The sequence below is a fragment of the Haliotis asinina genome, chromosome 12 (genome assembly GCF_037392515.1).
Source record: "Haliotis asinina isolate JCU_RB_2024 chromosome 12, JCU_Hal_asi_v2, whole genome shotgun sequence".
NCBI lineage: Eukaryota > Metazoa > Mollusca > Gastropoda > Lepetellida > Haliotidae > Haliotis > Haliotis asinina.
The window spans coordinates 50739646-50760777 of NC_090291.1; the positions used below are offsets into that span (position 1 = coordinate 50739646).

The 21132-nt window shown below is 36.6% G+C and overlaps 2 protein-coding genes across 8 annotated transcripts in view; both read left to right on the forward strand.

Moving 5' to 3' along the window:
• Nucleotides 1–1987, forward strand: part of LOC137257679 (nibrin-like) — a 37825-nt gene extending 35838 nt beyond the window's left edge. For all 6 annotated transcript variants that reach the window (XM_067795045.1, XM_067795041.1, XM_067795040.1 and 3 more), the window contains one exon: nt 1871–1987. In XM_067795045.1, the coding sequence (XP_067651146.1) occupies nt 1871–1907 (37 nt within the window). In that variant the 3' untranslated portion in view covers nt 1908–1987. The remainder of the gene's footprint in view (nt 1–1870) is intronic.
• Nucleotides 1988–5863: 3876 nt separating this feature from the next.
• LOC137257680 (lysosomal phospholipase A and acyltransferase-like) lies at nt 5864–20831 on the forward strand. 2 transcript variants are annotated; one of them, XM_067795048.1, is made up of 6 exons: nt 5864–5977; nt 8472–8628; nt 11396–11514; nt 12581–12679; nt 12955–13182; nt 14547–20831. In XM_067795048.1, exons 1-6 carry the CDS (start codon nt 5878–5880, stop codon nt 15059–15061), a joined length of 1218 nt encoding a protein of 405 aa, XP_067651149.1. In that variant the 5' UTR covers nt 5864–5877; the 3' UTR covers nt 15062–20831. The 2 variants fall into 2 exon arrangements, with proteins under 2 accessions (XP_067651149.1, XP_067651148.1); XM_067795047.1 differs by lacking the exon at nt 11396–11514 and adding an exon at nt 10531–10658 and having other exon boundaries at nt 5871–5977.
• Nucleotides 20832–21132: the final 301 nt, after the last annotated feature.

The window sequence follows — 21132 nt, forward strand, 5'->3', positions numbered from 1 at the left end:
TAGCAGCACGTCAACATCCCATGTATATTTGTTATCTGGATTAACTACAGTCAAGTCTCGTTGATCCGACATCATCCATTGCACATCAAATAACTCAATTAAATACTGTCAAGTCTAGTTAGTCCGACATCATCCATTGCACATCAAATAACTCAATTAGATACAGTCAAGTCTAGTTAGTCCAACATCGTCCATTGCACATCAAATAACTCAATTAGATACAGTCAAGACTAGTTAGTCCGACATCGTCCATTGCACATCAAATAACTCAATTAGATACAGTCAAGACTAGTTAGTCCGACATCGTCCATTGCACATCAAATAACTCAATTAGATACTGTCAAGTCTAGTTAGTCCGACATCGTCCATTGCACATCAAATAACTCAATTAGATACTGTCAAGTCTAGTTAGTCCGACATCGTCCATTGCACATCAAATAACTCAGATACTGTCAAGTCTAGTTAGTCCGACATCGTCCATTGCACATCAAATAACTCAATTAGATACAGTCAAGTCTAGTTAGTCCGACATCGTCCATTGCACATCAAATAACTCAATTAGACAGTCAAGTCTAGTTAGTCCGACATCGTCCATTGCACATCAAACAACTCAATTAGATACAGTCAAGACTAGTTAGTCCGACATCGTCCATTGCACATCAAACAACTCAATTAGATACAGTCAAGTCTAGTTAGTCCGACATCGTCCATTGCACATCAAATAACTCAATTAGATACAGTCAAGTCTAGTTAGTCCAACATCGTCCATTGCACATCAAACAACTCAATTAGATACAGTCAAGACTAGTTAGTCCGACATCGTCCATTGCACATCAAATAACTCAATTAGATACAGTCAAGTCTAGTTAGTCCGACATCGTCCATTACACATCAAATAACTCAATTAAATACAGTCAAGTCTCGTTAATCCGACATCGTCGTTGCACATCATATTTTCAGATTAATGAGGATATTGGACTAAGTAAAAGAGACTAAATTACATTTATTCAATTTGTTACCAACAAAAGCATTGGATAAAGCCGATTGTCAGATAAATGGAGGTTGGATTAACGAGACTTGACTGTACCTACAATGGCATAAAAAGCAATACTGACCTTGATATGTTAATCCTCCCTCAGCAATCAACCTTGTTAGTACTTCTTTTAGTTAAATGATGCAATGCAAATGTAAAGAGACTTTTGACTTATCAACAATTAAAACTAGTTTACAGACCATCATTGGGGTGGTGGGGTAGTTTAGTGGTAAAGGTATCTGCTTGTCATGCTGAAGACCTGGGTTCGATTCCCACAATGGCTACAATGTGTGAAGCCCATTTCTAATGTCCCCTGTCATGATATTGCTGGAATATTGCTAAAAGTAGCAAAAAACCAAACTTGCACACTCACAGACCATTGCTGAATAGAGTTGAGCTAAAATTACTCTTTGTTCTATGACCAACCAACCATGAGGTACAGTTCCAATGCATTGTGTGTCGTCCCTGCTGAGAGATACCTTGTGTTCATGCTGCAGACATTAACGAGCTGTTGTCTGTGTTAGAAAGGTTTGATGAATGGTTTTCCTGTACATACTGCAAGGCATCTCTAAACTACAATTCATGAAATAGATTTTTCAAACAAGAAACCTGTGTCTTCAATCATCCCTTATCTCATATATGTATTCATTATTTAACCCATTTAATTTCTTAATGACCAGCACCATCTTATGTCCATAAAAACACACCATGTTTTCATTTCCCATTAATCTGGAGTGTTTGTTCAAAGATGAATGTCTTCAGTGCCTGACAATGTGATCACAGAAATGTTGTACATGAAATATCAGTGACTATAAGGCATTCTATTTATGATTTCAGCTGGGAGCCCACAGGTCGCAACAAGAGGTCACGATAACTGAGGAAATACAGAAATATATTGTTAAAATTGTAATATACATATAGATATTCAATAAAAAGTGTTCTCATCACTCTTAATACTCGTCTAAATCTCATTTGTGAAGTACAGCTTAAGAGCCCATGGGGATTCCGGTTTAATAAGCCCTGGAGATTCCAGCTTTTTGAGGATTCCATCCTAATATCAGCCAAGTCTGGCTTAATAGACGCTGGGGAATATTAGCTTAATAGCCCTTGGAGATTCCATTTTTATAGGATTTGGAGGATTCCGGCATTATTGCTCTTGTGGAACTCCTGAATATGGCCTCCAGGGGGATTCTAACAGACTCCTGATGATTCCATGGGAATTTCAGCTTAGTAGCTCCTGTTAAATTCAGATCTGAGCTTAATAGCTTGTGGCCAATCCAAGCTTCTGGGGGATTCTGCCTTACCAGATCTGACGTGAGAACTCTAGGGGGATTTCAGCGTAGTAGCTCATAGAGGATTTGAGACTAGTAGGATATGGGGAGTCTGGCTAAACAGCTTCTAGCAGCTTCCAGGTACTAGTTTTTCGAAGCTGTCTCAGCAGTAAGATAGCCCTATGTTAATGTTAATGTATGGCACTTACAACTTTGAAAATCTAGGCCCAGGCTAGCTATTCTCAAAATGTACTTAGCCCTACAAACTCCTTCAGCCCATTTTTAAGACATTGACTACAATCAAAGTTAAGAATTCTTAACTTTAAGTCAGGTTATGTAATTCAGGTTATCAGCCGTGATGGATTGGGTGGTGAGCCTCAACTGGTCATGTTGAGGTGCCTCCACAGCATGGATCATTGTTTATACACTACCAAGCAAAAGATCAGACTCACTATGCGTTATGTATATACATAATATAATATATATGGTTACATCGAACATGAATTTCTCCACTAACTTCGTGGAACCAATTGGAAACCTGGTGCAGATGAATCAGCACGAGAATTGTGCATCAATTTGCATAGTGAATATGCAGATATTGTACATGTGAACAATGGCATTTTGGTGCAGAGGTTTGTGAAGAATTTGCCCGTTTTCACTGATTTGCGTCATTTATTCAGCTTATAACAACTTTTCAGCATTACAAATGTGTTCCACAATACATCAATTGATGTGTTAAACTCTAGTATAGAACCGTTAGTTGAAACAAGTGGCTACATTTACACTCGTGAGTCGAAACATTTGATGGGTAGCATAATTTGTAACTATAGTAGACCCTGTCATACTGTAAGAGTATTGCCAAGAAAAGCTTTCAACTTAATGCAAGGAAGTTCTTTTACTGTGCGAACAAATCATAAGGATATGTTCTATTTCCTCCTGTTTATCATGTTTCACATGCAAATAAACACCTTTAGGTTCCATTGTGAACAGTAACATGCATAATCTCACATGAACCACCTCGGCTCCCTCCCATGTACACTCACTTGGGGGAACTCTTGGTCATACAGAATCAGGGGGTGATTTGTTGGTCAGTCTATGCAACATGTCTAACTGGGTGTCAACACATTCACAAGCCAAACAATTTTATTGAATGTTCAAGGCCATGGCCAAGATTACAGTTCTGTTCCAAGTACAGAGATGCCAATCCATAGGATGATATCAGTAAAAATGGATGAATTTTAAAAAATACATGAAATTAAATTATCAAATAGCATACGTATCATACAGAATAAATTTCAACCACATTTTATTCAATATAAGTGTATATGTGGTTACTTACTCCTGATTTAAGTGAGTACAAAGATAATAGCAAGGTCTTACATTGTACATGCATATTTAATTTTTTTTTATTTGATATGAAAATACTTTGGACAAGTTAATTCTAATTTTGACCAAAAAATACTAATTGATGCATCAGTGTTTGGCTAAACTACTAACTGGTCTAAAGTAGGGTTGGCATCTATGCAAGTGTATTGATTCTGGTCTTAAGGCCCAGGTATCGTTTCGGTATTGTCATATAATTATTCTAAGAAATTCTCGTAAAATAACAACAGAGATATTATACCAAATAATCAAACAATATTTCTGCTCATATGCTAAAAGTTTAACCATAATCTGATGTAGTTCTTATGTTAGGGACTTTATATAAAAAACTTTGCTGAACTTAACAGTACATTTTTATCACTACTCGACATGATTCTAACAAAAATGTCCATAGAAGGGCCATTTCTTACGTTAGGATGAAAACATTCCATTCTTGCGACACATGCTCACAACATGGAATGTTTATCAACTGCTGGTTTGCATGCCATAGAATACCATGTGATCTGGAACAAAAAACTTCAAACACAATAAGGAGTGTTTTTCACAAATTATTTTTTGTTTTTACCTACTGTTATAGATAACATGGGAAGAATATGGTATATTTGCTAAAATCAGCTTTTAAATGCTTGTTGTAAGGTGCGACTAAGAGCAACCAGGCTCGTTGACTTGGTTGAGACATGTCGTTGTATCCCCATTGCATGGAACAATGCTGATGATGTTGAGACCTGGCTTGTCTGGTCTCGACATGATTAACACACACTACCAGCATATAACTGGAATATTCCTGAGAGCCATACAACAAAAGCATGCACAAAATTCACTTACTTTATATGTATTTAACCATTTCTTTCTTCCATATTGTTAATAACAGTTTTCAGTATCTTACGCTTGTTGTGTGAGATGACCACAATTAGTCAGCTGGTCAGGCTTTGTGACTCTGATGATGCTTAACTACTGTGATGATGCTTAACTACCACATAATGATCGACAGTAACATCATGTTATAGATACTCACAGTAACAACCTGGATGGAAAATCTGAAAAATGACCCTAACCAATTTTTTTCGATGATTGTTGGTTAGTAATGAAGCAATCATCAGTTGTGAGATTAACACTATTAGGTACATGGATGCTCATAATGTACACGATGGCTGTGATGTACCGGGAATACTGAAGACTGCTTTGTTAAAGTTATGTACTGAACAATAAAAGAAACTTCACGTTACTTTATGTCCCAAACATACCCACAAAGAACCAAGAGTGTGTTCAAGTGGATAATCTAGCTGGTTAATTTATAGACATAATGTGCATTCACTAAACCAAGATTATCCATGAAGGTGCGTTTGGTGCACCCTCTAGTCAACAGTAGCGTGTGACATTGCAATTGTAAAAGAATTGCGAAAGTGATGTAGCTGTATATGATTGTTCTTAGCATGTGACAAGTGCCATATGTACATCTGGTTTTAAAATAACAGAAATTAGTATATAATTAAAGGCCATCGACATGACTTGGTGCCACTGCCATAAACTATAAATGTATTGTGTACAGTCAGTTAGGTTTGAGATCTAGTTCAGTGGATTTTCCCATATTAGTTACTTCAATTTTGTCATGATTTGTGTTGGTGTATCTCTTTTATTTCTTTGGCAAAAAATGAAAATATTTTGAATTATTTTTGATACCTTGAAAATAAACCCGTACTACAGTAGAGTCCATGTATTGCATTAATGATGAACTCTTACAACTACACTTTAAAAATGAGCTGACAACTTCTGACAACTGCCTAATGCGCTGAATACAGGGATATATGGGGAGGCTTGAAAATGTTAGATCTAAGCTGCGAACTGTATATAAACTTTCTCAGTCAGTCAGTCAGTCAGTCCGACAAATTTCTCCGCGGTGACCGGTCCCAATTATTTGCGCCTAACGTTCTAACATGTTTGACCTACTTTACAAACATATTGAAGATACGACTTCGTAAATTTTGAGAAGCGATGCTTCCTCTGTCCTACATATATTATATAAATATTATGTAACCACCCAACGGTAAACCCGATCACATGCCGAACACGAGTGTTGACATCTATTTTTAGCCAACCACACACCATATTTCTTATCCAATCATATTTGTGCTATGTAGGGCACCTAGTTTCGTCCAATAAATGTTGTCGTAACAAACAGAAGCATCAGTTATGGTGGCTGTTGGAAAGATGGGGAGCCGATTAGCGGTTCTGCTTGTGATTATATGCCAATTAACGACGTTATTAGATGCTAAATATCCGGTTGTACTAGGTACGTATTGTGTGTTTTATTGAGGGGATGTTATTTCAGACATGTGCTAAAGTTCAAACACTTCTTGTGGGCAAAATAACCGAAACCCACCAACGAAGCAACTCAGTCCTGATCAATGACGTGAAACGCGGCGTTTTACTGACTGGATCATCGGATGTACCTAACGGGATAATGACTGAATGTATGACATTGTATGAAAGTATATGCGAATGCCATCTCGTCTAGATCATGATGGTAGTGATGTGTGGGGTCAATACGTCCCATGTCGTGTGCCTTCGGCTTCACCCACCCACGCCACGGGCTACAGGGCTTCTGACAAGTTGTGTTATTGAAAATAACACGTCCTAGGTCCAACACTCGTTGACTGATAACGGTATGAACCACCTATATACTTATTTATATGTCGATAGCTATCAGTGAACGAATTTTCGAACGAAGCATAATTTTCAGCAATTAAAGACCCTGTGTGTTTGACAGAATGATATGTGGGCGTAAGTCTCTTAGTTAAATATACAATCCATCTAGTCAAAATGTCCCCAATGAATTACACTCTAACTTAAAAACAATTAATCGTCAATGACTCAAGCTAATGTTAAGTAAATAGGAAAGACACACCAACTGTGTAGAATTTTGTAATGATTAACCATCATTATTTTCATTTAATACTGCAAAATTTGTAACCCGTACAGTGTCATCTGTGTCTGAATCCACACCTTATTCAAAAACAAATTCTAATGCACAGAAGTCAGAGTCAATGAGATCTAAAAGTGAGTAGGTTTTAGTGGATATTGAAAATCTAGAGTGTCGTATTCAGTCTCTCATCTACAGTAAAAAGAGTTTATCTTTATCTGTCAACTCTGTGAGTGTGAAAAGAAATAGAGAATCTCACCCAAGTGTCGACTGATATCAAATATATCAACACGAGTTGATAAAGTAACAAATATTGGAGGCTTGCTGGGATATTTTTACTTTTATCAACTTTTATTAGTTTTCAATGAAAAATGTACATCTGTGAACACAGCACAAGCATTAGGTTTGCAGTGCAACGATGTCATAGAATTGTGACATCATCAAGTTCATGACGTCATAGCATTGTCAGGGCATTGTGCAAAATCTACTGCCAAAGCAGTATTTCTAGAATAACAGCATCAGAATACACTTGAGAAAACCATCAAGTCCTTTTCATCAAGAAATTGTAACGAGATTATTAGCTGAAAATACTCATCAAAAGCTAAAGGTAGCAGTTATGATAGGAAAATGCAAAAAAATCCAGAAGCATTGCGAACGACTTTGTACACCAAAGATTTACTACCAAAATAAATCTGCACCTCAGAGGTCACACTTGACAATTCACATCATAAAAGTGAAATATTGGAAAGTGAAGTAAAGGAATTACTGAAAAGGAAATGCTGAATTAAATAAAATGATTGTTAATCTATGGTTGGAAATTGAAGTATTCAAAAGTGGCACCTATACAGATGAGGGGAGAATTGTGTTTTATGAACTATTAACTGAAGGTGTTCCTTCAAAATACATCCCCATAATCATACAGACGGTCTTGAAAAATCTTGCAAATATATCTGTACATCTAAGAGATTTGCCTAAAACAACATTGCTGAAGTGCATGTCAGCTTAGGCAGGTGTCATAGCTAAGACTGTAGCAGCAGTTAAAATGAAAAATGCTAATCTTGGCACTTTACAGACTGATGGCACCACTAAAAGGCACAATGAATGGGTTAACTTTATTTCTTCAAGAAGCAGAGGACAGACCTTCGGTTTAGCATTACACGATCATCATAGCGGAGATGCTAAATCTGAGGTAGAAGGATTGGAACTGGTGACAGAGGAACTAGCTTCACTCATAGATGATAATGAAGAGAAGGATTCTTTCGGAGGAAAAGAAAATATTATTCATGCGTTTTTAATAAAGTTTAAAAAGACAATGTCAGACAGACTGTGGTCAATAAAAAATTGTTCAAATCATGAACAGTGGCGTTCAAGAATATTACCAACTCGTGTTTCAAACTGGACATCTCTGTCTACTGAAAAACAGGGGGAACTGATTCAAATCAATGATTTTTGCTGTGGATTTCATTTCATATTGGGTCTACAGGACAACTTTGACTAAGTTTGAGACTAATATTAAAGAATGGGAACAGGTAGAATCCAAAAGGTGGATATTCAATTGGTATAAAAAATCATTAAACTGGCTTATAAAAGGTAGTGCTACCCTTGAATTTATAAGATCATCATGTGCAGCGTCTGGCAAAGATGTGTGTGAAAAAAGTGTGAAATCAAAAGAATTCTCTGAATTTATTAAGCCAGTTTTATTAGATATTGCTAACAGTGGCATAAAACAATACAACAACATGGAACTGATTCATGCTCATAATGTCATGCACTGTATTTCCTCATCAAGACATGACTATTTACTGTCAACGCTGGAGTGTTGCTTCATGAAGAGGCAAATAAAGAAAACATTTTTTTGTTCCAGTTCCTGGTGATGGTGGCAGTCAGTTTTTGGCCAAGCTGAACAAGACGACTGGGCCACATGAATTCTGTCGACAGAAGACAGCCGAGTACTTTAACTTATGGCTCAACTTGGAGGAATTGGCCCCCTATGTTATAGATTGCTTTGTAGATAATATGAAGTGAGTAGATTTTTACTTGACATCTTTTGTTAAAGAGATGAAATAAGATGTAAAAATAATTCACAACGATGACAACATTCTTATATTATTCTTTCCAGTAATCTTTCATTTTTTCATAACATTTTAACTATTTGAATGTTTTTGCTTTTCTTCAAGAATAAATACTGTTTTCACCAAAAGTCCTTTTCCCAAACCCTGTTTGAATATTGATATTATCAAAACAGAAAACTGAAGTATTTTGATTATCCAGGGTAGGATAGTTACACCCAGCAATGATAATTACACTGGTGTCATTTTCTGGGATGGTTTGAGTAGGAGTTTAATGACACTGTCACAGAACACTATTAATAGCCAAGTAGCCATCCAGTCAAGTAGCGTTTAAGCTCTGCAATATCTTATGTGTAATGGCTTAGTATTCTATGCTAACCAAGTTCAGTTACATGTTATTTGTTGATTCCCAAGTTGGAACAAAACGGGTCAACCAGGAATTGATCTGTGTGAAGGTGTGAAAAGGTGTGAAACCAAAAGACAACAACAGAAATGTGCTGTAACTGAAAGTTCCAGGAATGACTAACATCACAAATCAATATAATGGTACCATTATGGCAGTACCAACTAGCATGCCAATGTGCAAATTCAGAGGTGATATATTACCAAAGCCATGAATATGGCAATGAAATCCAGCATGGTAATATTCAGATGAGCAACATTACCAATAGTCCAGCTTTATTGGCAATATATCTGCATATTCAGTCGAAAGATTTGTAGTTATTGCTCTTTTTCTCTTGTTTGGCCTGGTAGAGGTCAAATTCTGCTTTATAGTTCAAACCTTCAGGATGCAGTTTCAGTAATAGGTCATTTGATGTGTGTATATGTCAGGTGAATGTGAAGAGGGGCCTTTGTTAAATTAATCATCAAGGTTGAATTGAGTTGTAGATGATTGATGTCTGCTTGCACGGTACCCTTGGAACTGTTCTCATGTTTGGACCCCTTGTTTCCCCTATCCTGATGCATGCTTCAAATCTCAGTCATATTGGATATAAATGTGTGTGCTTTGTTTTATTTCCAAATAGATCAGTAGGTAGAGCAATTAATTGAGGCAACTAACATTTGAAATATTGTGTCTAAATGTTTGTTAGATTTGATGACTTACTTATTTATGTGCTTTTATAAACTAGCTGGAATATGGTTGATTTTCTGTACAGTACAAGTAACAACCAAGAATTTACTTATCCTTAACCTAAGGTCAAAACTTACCACGTTTCAGATTTCTTCAGCATACAGATTCAGCCTTGGGCCAAATAAAAAAATCAAAGGTGCAAGCCCTTCTTGACATAAAAAATTTAGGAAAGATTTTTAGCAGAATTTCTTAAAGGTTTGCATAAGGATTTGACTGGAAAACTGAAAGCATGCATTTGTTTGGGACTTTATTTTGTTTTAATTTTGTTCTGAGAGAACTTCTGTAACTGTTATAATGCAGTCTGCACACACCCTTCAATCCCACCATAACCCGCCTCAAAACAAACTTCAGTTATTACTCAAATTTCAAGCTGAGTTTGACAATTTGAAACAGCTGAATTTTTAATTCAACTGCATTTTTGGATTTAAAAAAGCCTGAACAGCTTGAGTAATCTGTCCAACAGTGTCAAGTTGTCCAGTAACTTTTGGTTTATTATTGATTTCAGTGCATTGTGAGAAATGCACTTTCTAATGTTTTTTCAAATTTGAGTCAAAACTCTTAACTTAAGTTTGTTTCAATAAATTGAAGCCCAATTTATATTTTGCTGTGTCCATTGTATGTCCCCACTAACCCATGCCAAGTTAGACTGACTTTTAACTGTCCGCATGTGTTGTTTGTGTTCTGACATCACCGATAGTGACTTTTTTCTCTCTCTGCTGCAGACTTCATTATAATGCAACTACACACACAACAAGCAATACTCCCGGTGTGGACATCGTTATCCCGGGTTTTGGGAACACGTCTAGTGTAGAATGGCTTGACGCAGATTATTTTTTGCACATCTCATCCAGTAAGTTTGTGCTGCATAACATTTTTTTATCTAACCCAGGGCTGCATGTGGGTTTAGCGAAAGCTCCATCTGTGAACAGTGTTTCCATGCAGAAGAGACTTATATTTTGACATGTTTATTGAAATCATGCAAATGAACCCTTTTACTTAGACAAAGAATTATTACTGCCAGACGAATGTTTGACTGGTACAGTATTTAAAATTGCCTGCAGTGAATATCTATGGAGCTTTTGGGCCTGCACAAACGCAGGAGACTTAACAAATATGAAAGCACAACAAAATCAACAGTGATACCAGACTGAAAACAAGTATGGAAGTACTCTGTATAAAATGATATCCATTATTTTGATGAGAATAGTCTCAGTCAGTAAAGTCCATTCCAGTTCTAGCAGGGATCATGCATATGTCATTTGTTGTATTCAGCCATGTCTAAATTACCAATTAATGGCACATAAGTTCCTCATGATTGTTCTATCAACTTCCTGGTAAATGATGGTTCACACAACATGACCCATCACAATTGTACTAAGAGTCATCATTGATGTGGTTTTAAATAGTTAAGTAGGAAGTATCAGTTATCTGCTGACTTGCCAGTGCATTGAAACAGTGGTTAAATGGTTTTCATTTAATTGTTGAAAATTCAGCCTCTCCTGAAGTGAAACACTGTTCAAAGATTGAGTTTGTTTTTCTGTGAAGATGCAATTCTGTGAACTCAAGATGAAAATTGTTTTCTCACAGGCTTCTCTATGATAATACAACGCGTAAAACCAGAAACCAAGTTGGGGTAGACATTGTCATCCCCGGATTTGGCAACACATCATCTGTTGAATGGTTAGACTCCAGTCAGCTCTCAGCTAGTAAGTTCATAAGAGATTACCTAGAGATTGTGCAGTGAAGAATCTTGTGTGGACAGCAAACAGTGGTCACATTGTTATCTCTAAGGTTGCTCTTATCCAGAGTCAGACTTAAACAGTTCTTATTGTAACAATTATTTAAAGACTTTTTCCATAGTAACCATCTCTTGAGATACATACTTATCACATCAGGATTTATGTTTCATATTGTTGATTTTAAAGGAAGGGGTTGGCAATGGATTGTTTGTCGTCTGCTGTTTGGCACAAAGACATTCTTCTTCTAAGTCTGTTACCTATGGCAACACCTGCCCTTGTCACAGATGTAGGTTGTATTCCATGAGTGAGAGACATGCTTATATGCATCAGGAGTGTTACTGATAACAGTGTTTATATCATACAGCATGAGATAATGCAGGACTTTAGCTTGACCTGCCCAGTGGCCAGTAATTGACCACAGCTGTCCAAACTTCTCTGCTCATATTTTAATTTAATTAGTAACCTATACAAAGTCTCACAAGTGTTATTGATTATTCCTTATACTGCATGTCTATTGCAATATGTGCAATCATGATAGAGTGATAGTAAAGAAAATGATGAGAGCAAAGCTTGGTCTTGCCAGGGTTAGAACTTGTACTATTAATATGTGCAGCCTTGGGGTAATATACATCATTTTAACTGAAACTGTCACATAAAATGTTTTGGGTTTGTTTTTTTAAATTTTTCTTTCAGTGGCATTATTCTGAGATGAGAAATCATTTACCATATAATGTTTTGCTGGAAACGGTTTTCTTTATTTTGATGATCAGCTTGAATTATTTTGTAGATGTACATCTCAGAACATTATTGAACCTTAAGCATGTTAAGTAAAGTAAAGACTGGAAATCAAGGTATGGAAAAACAAAATATAATTGCTGGAACCAAGTCAATGTGAATGTTGTATGTACTAATGAGAAGTCCAAAACAGTTGTCTCCAGCTTGTAACCGAAACAGACAATTATTTTCTGACAGGGAATAGCATTGACAAATAATGAAGTTGCCAACAACCTAAAAGTTAATGGTGTCATTCTAGCATCTTACTTCGCCCCGATCGTGGAGGCCCTTGTAAAATGGGGATACAAGCGAGGAGAGAGTGTACGTGGAGCTCCATATGACTTCAGGAAGGCGCCAAGTAAGTATTGTCTTGGTTCATATTATACTGATGTAAACAAGCTTGAGAATACTGTGTGATAAATCCACTGATCAGATCTCCAGATAAAATTTTGACCATGTGGGTATGATACCGATACTTACTGAAATACTGAAACAAAGTGGGTATTTCCAGTTTCAAGTGGATATCTATACTTTTTGATACCCATGATATTTTTAGTAGATTTTTTCAGTAAAGTTATTGGGTGAAACAGAACCCAATTTCTGAGGTTATAATTTTGTCAATATTTATTTCAGATGAATTTGGCCCATTCTACAATAATCTGACAAATTTGATTGAGGACACATTTGTGAGGAACAACAACACAAAGGTGGTCCTGCTAGCCCACAGCATGGGGAACCCCACTACCCTGTACTACCTCAACCACAGACCCCAGGTCTGGAAGGACAAGTATATCCACAGCTTCATCACCATCTCAGGGGTGTGGGGAGGAGCCGTCAAACCACTTCGCCTATTCTCTGCCGGTTGGTAACTTGCTTGTCCGCCCTGCTGCCTGGATGGGACAGGATGCGAGAAGGATATATTTACATTTTTGTAATACTTTTTTGTAATACTGTGGAAACCGTTTTTAACTTGTCCTCAACGATTGTCATGAAAAGTGTTAATTTCTCTCAGTTTGATGAGTTCAGCTTTCAGAACTGGTAGAGAATGATTGTAGTGAAGGGCAACCAGTCAGGGAGTCATTTCTTCATGTTCTGATCACAGTTTAATACTTTCAGGCTTGCAGAGTAGTAGAACATTGTTTAATGTATAGAGATTAGCTTAAATGTTTGAATGTCTTCAGGATTGTGGTTGTAAATGTTTGATAATGCTCAATTAACTCTGTAGGTTAGAAACCCAAACACAGCTAGTATTTCAAAAGTAAGTTGTTGCTGAAGATGAATGAGAAATTTTGTTTGTTCTGAATTTACGTTCATTAATTGTACTCGCTTAACCGGACTCCGCGCTTCCTGACCCGGACGGCAGATTTTCAAACCATTCCCATACATTTCCATTGAAAAATGATCCAGTTATCCAGACGGAGAGATCTGTGCAACGTGCATGTGTATGTGTCATGTCAATACCGTTTACCACACGACTATGTGATTTCTTAATCTATCACAAGGCATTTGGTGTGAATTGATTAATTAGCCATCAAAACACTAGTGACACTGGTCACTCAGCTTGTTCATTAGGATTTGGTGCGTGTAAGAACATCTCATCAGTAACGAAAACACATGTTAAGTAGGGTTAAGGTAAACTACCATGTAATTGTAGTGTATATAAGACCAATAAATCGACCCCTGCTATCTGTCGCGATGCAAGTTAAGAATAGCCTGCCACATGATCAAGTGATGCGATCCTGTCCGGAAGTTTACTTTCTGCAGACAGCATAAATTCGATACGATGTCATATGTTTAAAGGGCATTTAAAATTAACAAAAGAATATGCAGTTGGCAAAATGGAAACTTTTTGTCATCGATTTTTGTTTTTCATCTAACTTACCATCTGTAGTTATTACTACTGACTGTTGATTTATTGATGGACGTACGTGAATATTTTTTTGCTTTCACTTAATTTTCATGTTTTGGATGTTTGATCCAGTTAACCGGACGTCTCGCTATCTGGACGATTTTCGAGTGAAACCAAAACGTCCGGGTAAACGGGGTTCGACTGTATATGTTGGTTGGTTGTTTAATGCCTGGGTTACCAAAGACAAATTCTAGCCCAGATCTCCAACAGGTCTAATTCTATGTATATGTCCTTACATGTACATGTGTGTGACAACCACAATGTGTTTCTAAACTGGTAGTGTAAAAAATGCTTGAAAATGCTCTTTTGATTTTAGGTGACAACTTGAATGTTCCCTTTGTGGAGGGCATCAATGTTAGAGAAGAGCAACGGTCTATGCCAAGTTCTGCCTTCCTCATGCCATCAGAGAATTTCTGGTCAGCAAATGAGGTACTGGTCTCCCAGCCAAAGAGGAACTACACGGTCAAAGACTACAAAGCATTTTTCACAGATCTTGGCATTCCTGATGCATACCTCATGCGCCAGGACACTGAGAATCTTGTGAAAGACCTGACTCCTCCAGGGGTAGAAATCCACTGTCTTCATGGAATCAATATGCCAACACCATTGCAGTTTCAATTTGGAGAAGGAATGTGGCCTGACACACAGCCTAAAGTGGTTACTGGGAATGGTGATGGCACCGTCAACATCCGAAGCTTGCTTGGATGCCTCTCTTGGCAAGGCAAACAGAAACAGAAAGTTTACCATCAGACATTCCCCAAGGCAGAACACACAGAAATTCTTTCCAATAAGGATGTTATAGCTTACATTAAAACAGTTGTGAACAGCTAATGCGTGAAAATGTTAGTAGATTTTTTAAAAAGGAAATGAAAGATTACTGTTTGGGTAATGAAAGGAGGATTGGTCAGATTTTATTTAAAAATAAAGTATCTTGGTCTTACTTGATCAGAATTCCTTGTGATATGAGACATAATTTATAAGGTGTATATATGTATTTGAATACAAACAAATCAAGAGAAGCTATTGATGTTAAGTCTTAGTTTTAGCTCCCATATGATGCTTAAAGGTGAAATTAACTGATCATTAAATATGGACAGTTGTGTAAATGACAGGAATTTTATAATTAGCTTGTTGCAATCTTCAGAAGTAAATGCATTACTTTGACAATTTATACACATTACCCTAACCCCTAAATGATATTCATGTAGTGATCAGTATTTGCTCTGATTCTTGCATTTGATAACAGACTAGTCACACAACCATCAGGTATCAATGGATCTTATTGTGTGCCCCAGATGTGTTCATCTGAGATATGAGCATCATACACATGTAGCTAATATATTTCCGACTTGTCCTGAGGGGGAAAATCGTCAGGGCATAGTCACAGTCATTCCACTAGCAACTCGTCAATGCATAATGTCTCACTGACACCTGGAATATGGTGTGTTGCAATATTGACATGGCTGTTATTGTTTCATATGTTGATGCTGTATCAGTACGAATTAATGGATGTAAGTTATAAATTTGTAACTCGCTGTCACAGAAATGTCAACGTTAATGATAACCGTCTTAAGATAGACAGTCGGAAGGAAGGCAGACACTAGCTGTACATCGTGGATTTCTTTATAGATCAATTGCAGACCTACACTGGCATTTTTTGTTTCAAGACATAAAGAAAAATATATCATATTTGTTGATATATTTGATGTTGAAAGTTTGCTAATGAATGTTCCGATAAGTGAGACCTCCTACCGTACCATGCAGAGCATGTTTTGCCTGTACGTAATTTGATAAAGTTTGACATATTTTATTCTTGTTTTTTGGGTTGTTCAGTTTCATGTTGAAATTGATTTGAAAATCTAGGTTAAGCAGGCTGACCTTACCTGGTTTTAGTTTGACAGAACTGACTTGTAAATAGTGGAACTGTTCAAATGAAAAAACCTTTTATTGCAGTATTTGTATCTTGTATAATCAAATTCTAAGTTAGTTCAAATCATCAGTGTTCAGGTAGATGTTATACACTACAAATGGTTTTTGAAGGAATTCCCTAGTCTGGATATGCATTAATCATCAGGTGGAGAGTATCAATATATTCACACATAGTCTGAATAACTTTGAAGCATTTGAACATTCGTGAGTTGGTTATGACAAGGCAGTCTGTTTACCAAAGAGAGCATTGTGGAAGCAGCGCAATAAGCAATGTCAATGCATCTTAACCAGCTGGTGCTATGGGAGGCTGTTACACACACTCGGTTCCTCTCTAAATATATCTTTGTGGGCACCTGTTTCAATTCATGTATCACTTTTGGTATTTGGAATGTTAACAGACAGATGTTTCATTCATATATTCATGGTGATGGCATTAGTTACATATTTGAGAGATATTTCAAGAAAAGTATGATTCAGGAACTACAAATTCCAATCTGATGTCAAACAGGGTTTGGGAAAGAGAATTTTTCAGGATTATTAGTCATTTTCTGAATTTAGACTCGGCCACTGCCCTTGTATGAATAATAAACTTGAAAATCTTAATGGGCCATTATAATGTGCAAAATGGCACATGGCCCCTGCCTTTCCCAGTCAATGTCTAATGATAGAGTAAGGGTGGCCCTGCATGTATTAATTGATTTAAATATTGTTAGTCTAGGAAGAATATGCTGATGGTGAAATTGTCTACCTTTGCAGGGAGTTTGCTATTTTGCAGTAAACTGATAGTATGCCTCGTGTGTGATCAGTACTGCTCTTTATGTTAATGGTGAGCACTTTCTAAAAATTGTTGAGAAAAAAATTCAGTTGATTGATTCTATATGTATGTAAGCCCATAGCACCGAATTGAAAGTTAATTAGAAATGACTCTGTAACTTAAGTGTTTTCCACCTTTTTTAATTACTTTGCATGGAGTGTGACATTAGGGTTTTTGCCAAGCAAGGTTTTGCAGACATGTTTTATGACAATGATCAACCTTGTCACTTAGCATAGAAAAGCTGTGTTATAGATTCAGTTTTATCATGGACACCACAGAATTTGGGAATATTGTAGTTTTAAAATATGTATCAGTTATAAAACAACTTAATCTCTTCAGGTCAGTGTTTATCATGTGTGTGATGTCTGAATTCATTTTTTTAATCACAGTAAGTGTGTGTGTCTTTAAGTTATTTTTACAGAAATTTATATGCACGGATCTCATAGATTCTGCCAAGGTTCATTTGCGCCTTGTGTTAATTATGTTCTCCGATAAGCATCATGCTTGTGTACCACATATTCACATCATCATGTGCAACTCTCTGTATAAAGTGTCAGTAGGTGTGTACATAGGAATATCCTCATTTCATTATGGTGCTTGCTGTCTGACATGCCCCTCGTGGGTATTACGGGTTACAATGGGTTCCTGGCAATCTCTGATGGTCGTGATGGGCCGCCAAGTGGTCGGCCTTGTAACTTGTTGATCACATGTCACAAGGCTGTGAATTGCCTTATCCACATGTGATTATTTGCAGATTGCTATCTTGCTTGAATATTGCGATGTGCAGAATAGAACAGCAGTTGATCCTGTAAGTATTATTATAGCCTCAGTTGTATTAATTGGCTAGTATCAAGATATTGGTTGAAGGTTTTGACCCATTTTAATGCAATAGAGTGATAAAATGTACCTGTACCTCTTTTCTTTTTGTCATTAGCAGTGTGAAATAATGCACAGTGTACTATTGGCAAGTTAAAAGTATACAGTTGCTTGCCAGAGTTACTTGGTAAGGGTCAGCTCAGTTGTCATATCCTCTTGACACTCGATGTGTGTCTTATCCCTTGACAGTGGTGAAAGGTCAATCTTCTGTTACACAAGCCACCACTATGTCTGTCAAATGCTTTGTTGTATCTCAGGAATGATGTATATATGAACCTGATATGGGATCCACCCCTTTGTGACATGTCACTTGATCTTTACCAAAATAATCTATGCTCTAAGTATGTCATTTCTCCATCAATGCCTTTCAACACCGTTGATGTTGAGTTGAATTAGCATGTGTATGGTGAGTCATACCATTGTTGGTACCACTGAAGGCGATGGGGTAATTAATCATGTAGTGATTATATTGTCTTTGGCTTGGCTAATATGCAGAGGTAGTTTGAGCACTTTCCAGCTGATGGAATTTAGGTGAACTGTGACCTATAACATGTGTAAGGCGGCAGGGTGATATATTAAGTCTGTAGTGTCCATGCACATCGACTATATCATGTTTAATTACATCTTGTGATCACTGTAGACATTGCTTGTCCTTATTGGTTCACTAGATTATTGATCAAGGTATTTTTACATTGTAAATAGGATGTGCTTGCTTCTTCTAACATTCTATATTCTATGACAGAGAAATAAGATATTAAGTTGCATGATTTATGATTTAAGGCACATGATTCACAGTTACTGTCATATGAGACAGACTTCCAAGTTCATCAGTTCACAGTCTGATTCATTGATTCAGTGATGTAGAACCTATGTCAGTATATTCAGCTGCAGATATGATCAACAATAAGCTGAACATGTCGGCACATTATACATGTCCCATATTATACTGGCCCTCTGTTCCTATGAAATTTTGCTGTGGCAGTCACCACTGTCTGGTTATATAATACTCACTGGTGCCATGTATACATTAGTCATGTGATAGTGAAACATTCACATTCAACTGTTCGCTGTTAGTGTTGATGAAACAGCCTGTATTAAATATCAGTTAACATGCTGAGAAGAAAGCACAAAAACATTACTAACATTTAATACAGATTCTGTTGCTGAATGGGATATTTTTTTTAAATGCCATTTGCTTGTCTTCCATTATTTTTCAAGAGTAACACTGAGTGCCATCTTGTTTTTTTTTAATTTGATTAACATTTGTCTGATAAATGTCTCGGTTACTGATCTTGTACAAGTTATGACTAATTGCCTGCATCAACCTCTAGCAGGAAGTATGTAATCACTTGAGTTTACTGTAGAGCTGCCTAAAATGACTGATAATTGGTAATATCAGAGATAGCAAAAATTATTAATGATTATGATAATTATCAAAATTGTGTTAACGATAAATATGTTCATTAACTTTACCTTGTGATAGAAAAAAGTTTTGATTTTCTCACACAACAAACACATGTAGGACTTTGTGAATAATCTGCTTCTAAATTATGTTCAGGATGCTGTTTTGTTTATAATCCATCCAAAAACATATCACCACTTGCTCGTCATGTGAAATACATGCATTTTTTTCAGATGTTTTTGGCATTTTTACTCAAACTTACAGTTTCATTTTATCTGTGAATAATCAATTGATATTTTGTAGCAATTATTGATCTCTAACGATAACCCGCCCTAGTTTGTTGGGATCAATACTGTGTGGTTGTTATGTGACCTCATCAATTACATGTAGTTAGTTTCAATTTGTTTCCCATAACATTGTTTCAAAAACAACCAGTGCTTAAGCTATACTAAGGACAACCATATTTTTATTAAAGTTGAAAATTGGAAAAGTGAATTTCAGTGGATGTCTAGAAGACAAAATTATTGACTATGGAAGTCGTAATGTGATTCAGACAAATATCATAGACAGGCTTCACTGTACAATAATAAGTGTCATTATCTCCATGTTGATTAGTTGACATATTGATTGAATCAACGTATTGATTAAAGGATTTGGTCATGGCTGTGTAACAGATTTTATATGCTATCTGTACATATTCTGAACATGTGATGATTTCAGTGTCTTGCAAATGTCCATTTTTAGATTTGTTAAGAAAATGAGAGGAATTAAAGTGTTTGTATTTCTGTCTTGTTAATATACATCCAGTGTTTTAATGTTATTTCATGTTTGTGTTACATTTTAGTGTGAATAGCAGATTGATAATCACAGTTTTCTGTGGAATGGATTGCCGCAAACTTGACAGTATAGAACAGAGTGTTTCATGGTGACTTGCTTGTTTCCATTCTACATGGGTCTTTACTGGAGAGATTACTTATGTACACCTTAATGTACCATAATATGACAACTCAGTCAAACGCTGATGGAAGCCAGTGACTGTACATACAGTATTAGTACATGTAGTTGTTGGGCTTAGCCTATTTCACTGGTGAAAATATTCAGCGTCTTTTCACTCTGTATGATGTTTATTACAGTGTTCATGGCAGTGTTTGACAGGGCTTGAATTTTGAATTCTTCCACAAACCACAAAGTCTCTCTGGATAAAACACACAAAAAATGCAACCTTTTTTGTGGTAGGGGTTTACATTGTGGTTCTCTCACAAAATGCTGTACTTCCTTCTCTTTACCATATTTTTAGAAGTTAGGGTAGGTTCATCTGTATTACAGGAAGAACTTGAGGTCATACCTCGTGTATTCCAGAGTATTTTGCGTAAGGATAGATTTTACACTGTTTTGACTCACTTTACAGGGAGATGGAAGTTATTTAATGAAGCCAACACCAGTGTATTTTTATTAGCTTTTTGAATCACGGTTCCCCATTCTTGACCGAATCATATTTTAGTGGCTTTGTTGTGCTTTGTAAATTTTGTAAATATGAGTTTTAATGTAACTTGAAATAAATGATTGAATTTGAAGCTGAACTGAATTGTGTTTGTATCTGTGTGTATCCCGTGAGTGGAGTTAGTCAGTTTAGTTTTATGCCCCTTTCAGTAATGTTCCAGCAATATCGTGGGGGTGGTGGGGGGAGGGAACACCAGAAGTGGACTTAGTACGCATTTGATTTATGTAGGGACTGAAACCAGTGTCGTCCACACAAGGAGCAAACACTTGAACCAGTAGGCCATCTCATTAACCCCATCAGTATTGGAGAGGGGACAGATCATCTTATGGGGTGCGACAATAATTAGCAGAGGACAGAGCTAAGTTACACAACTTATTTTC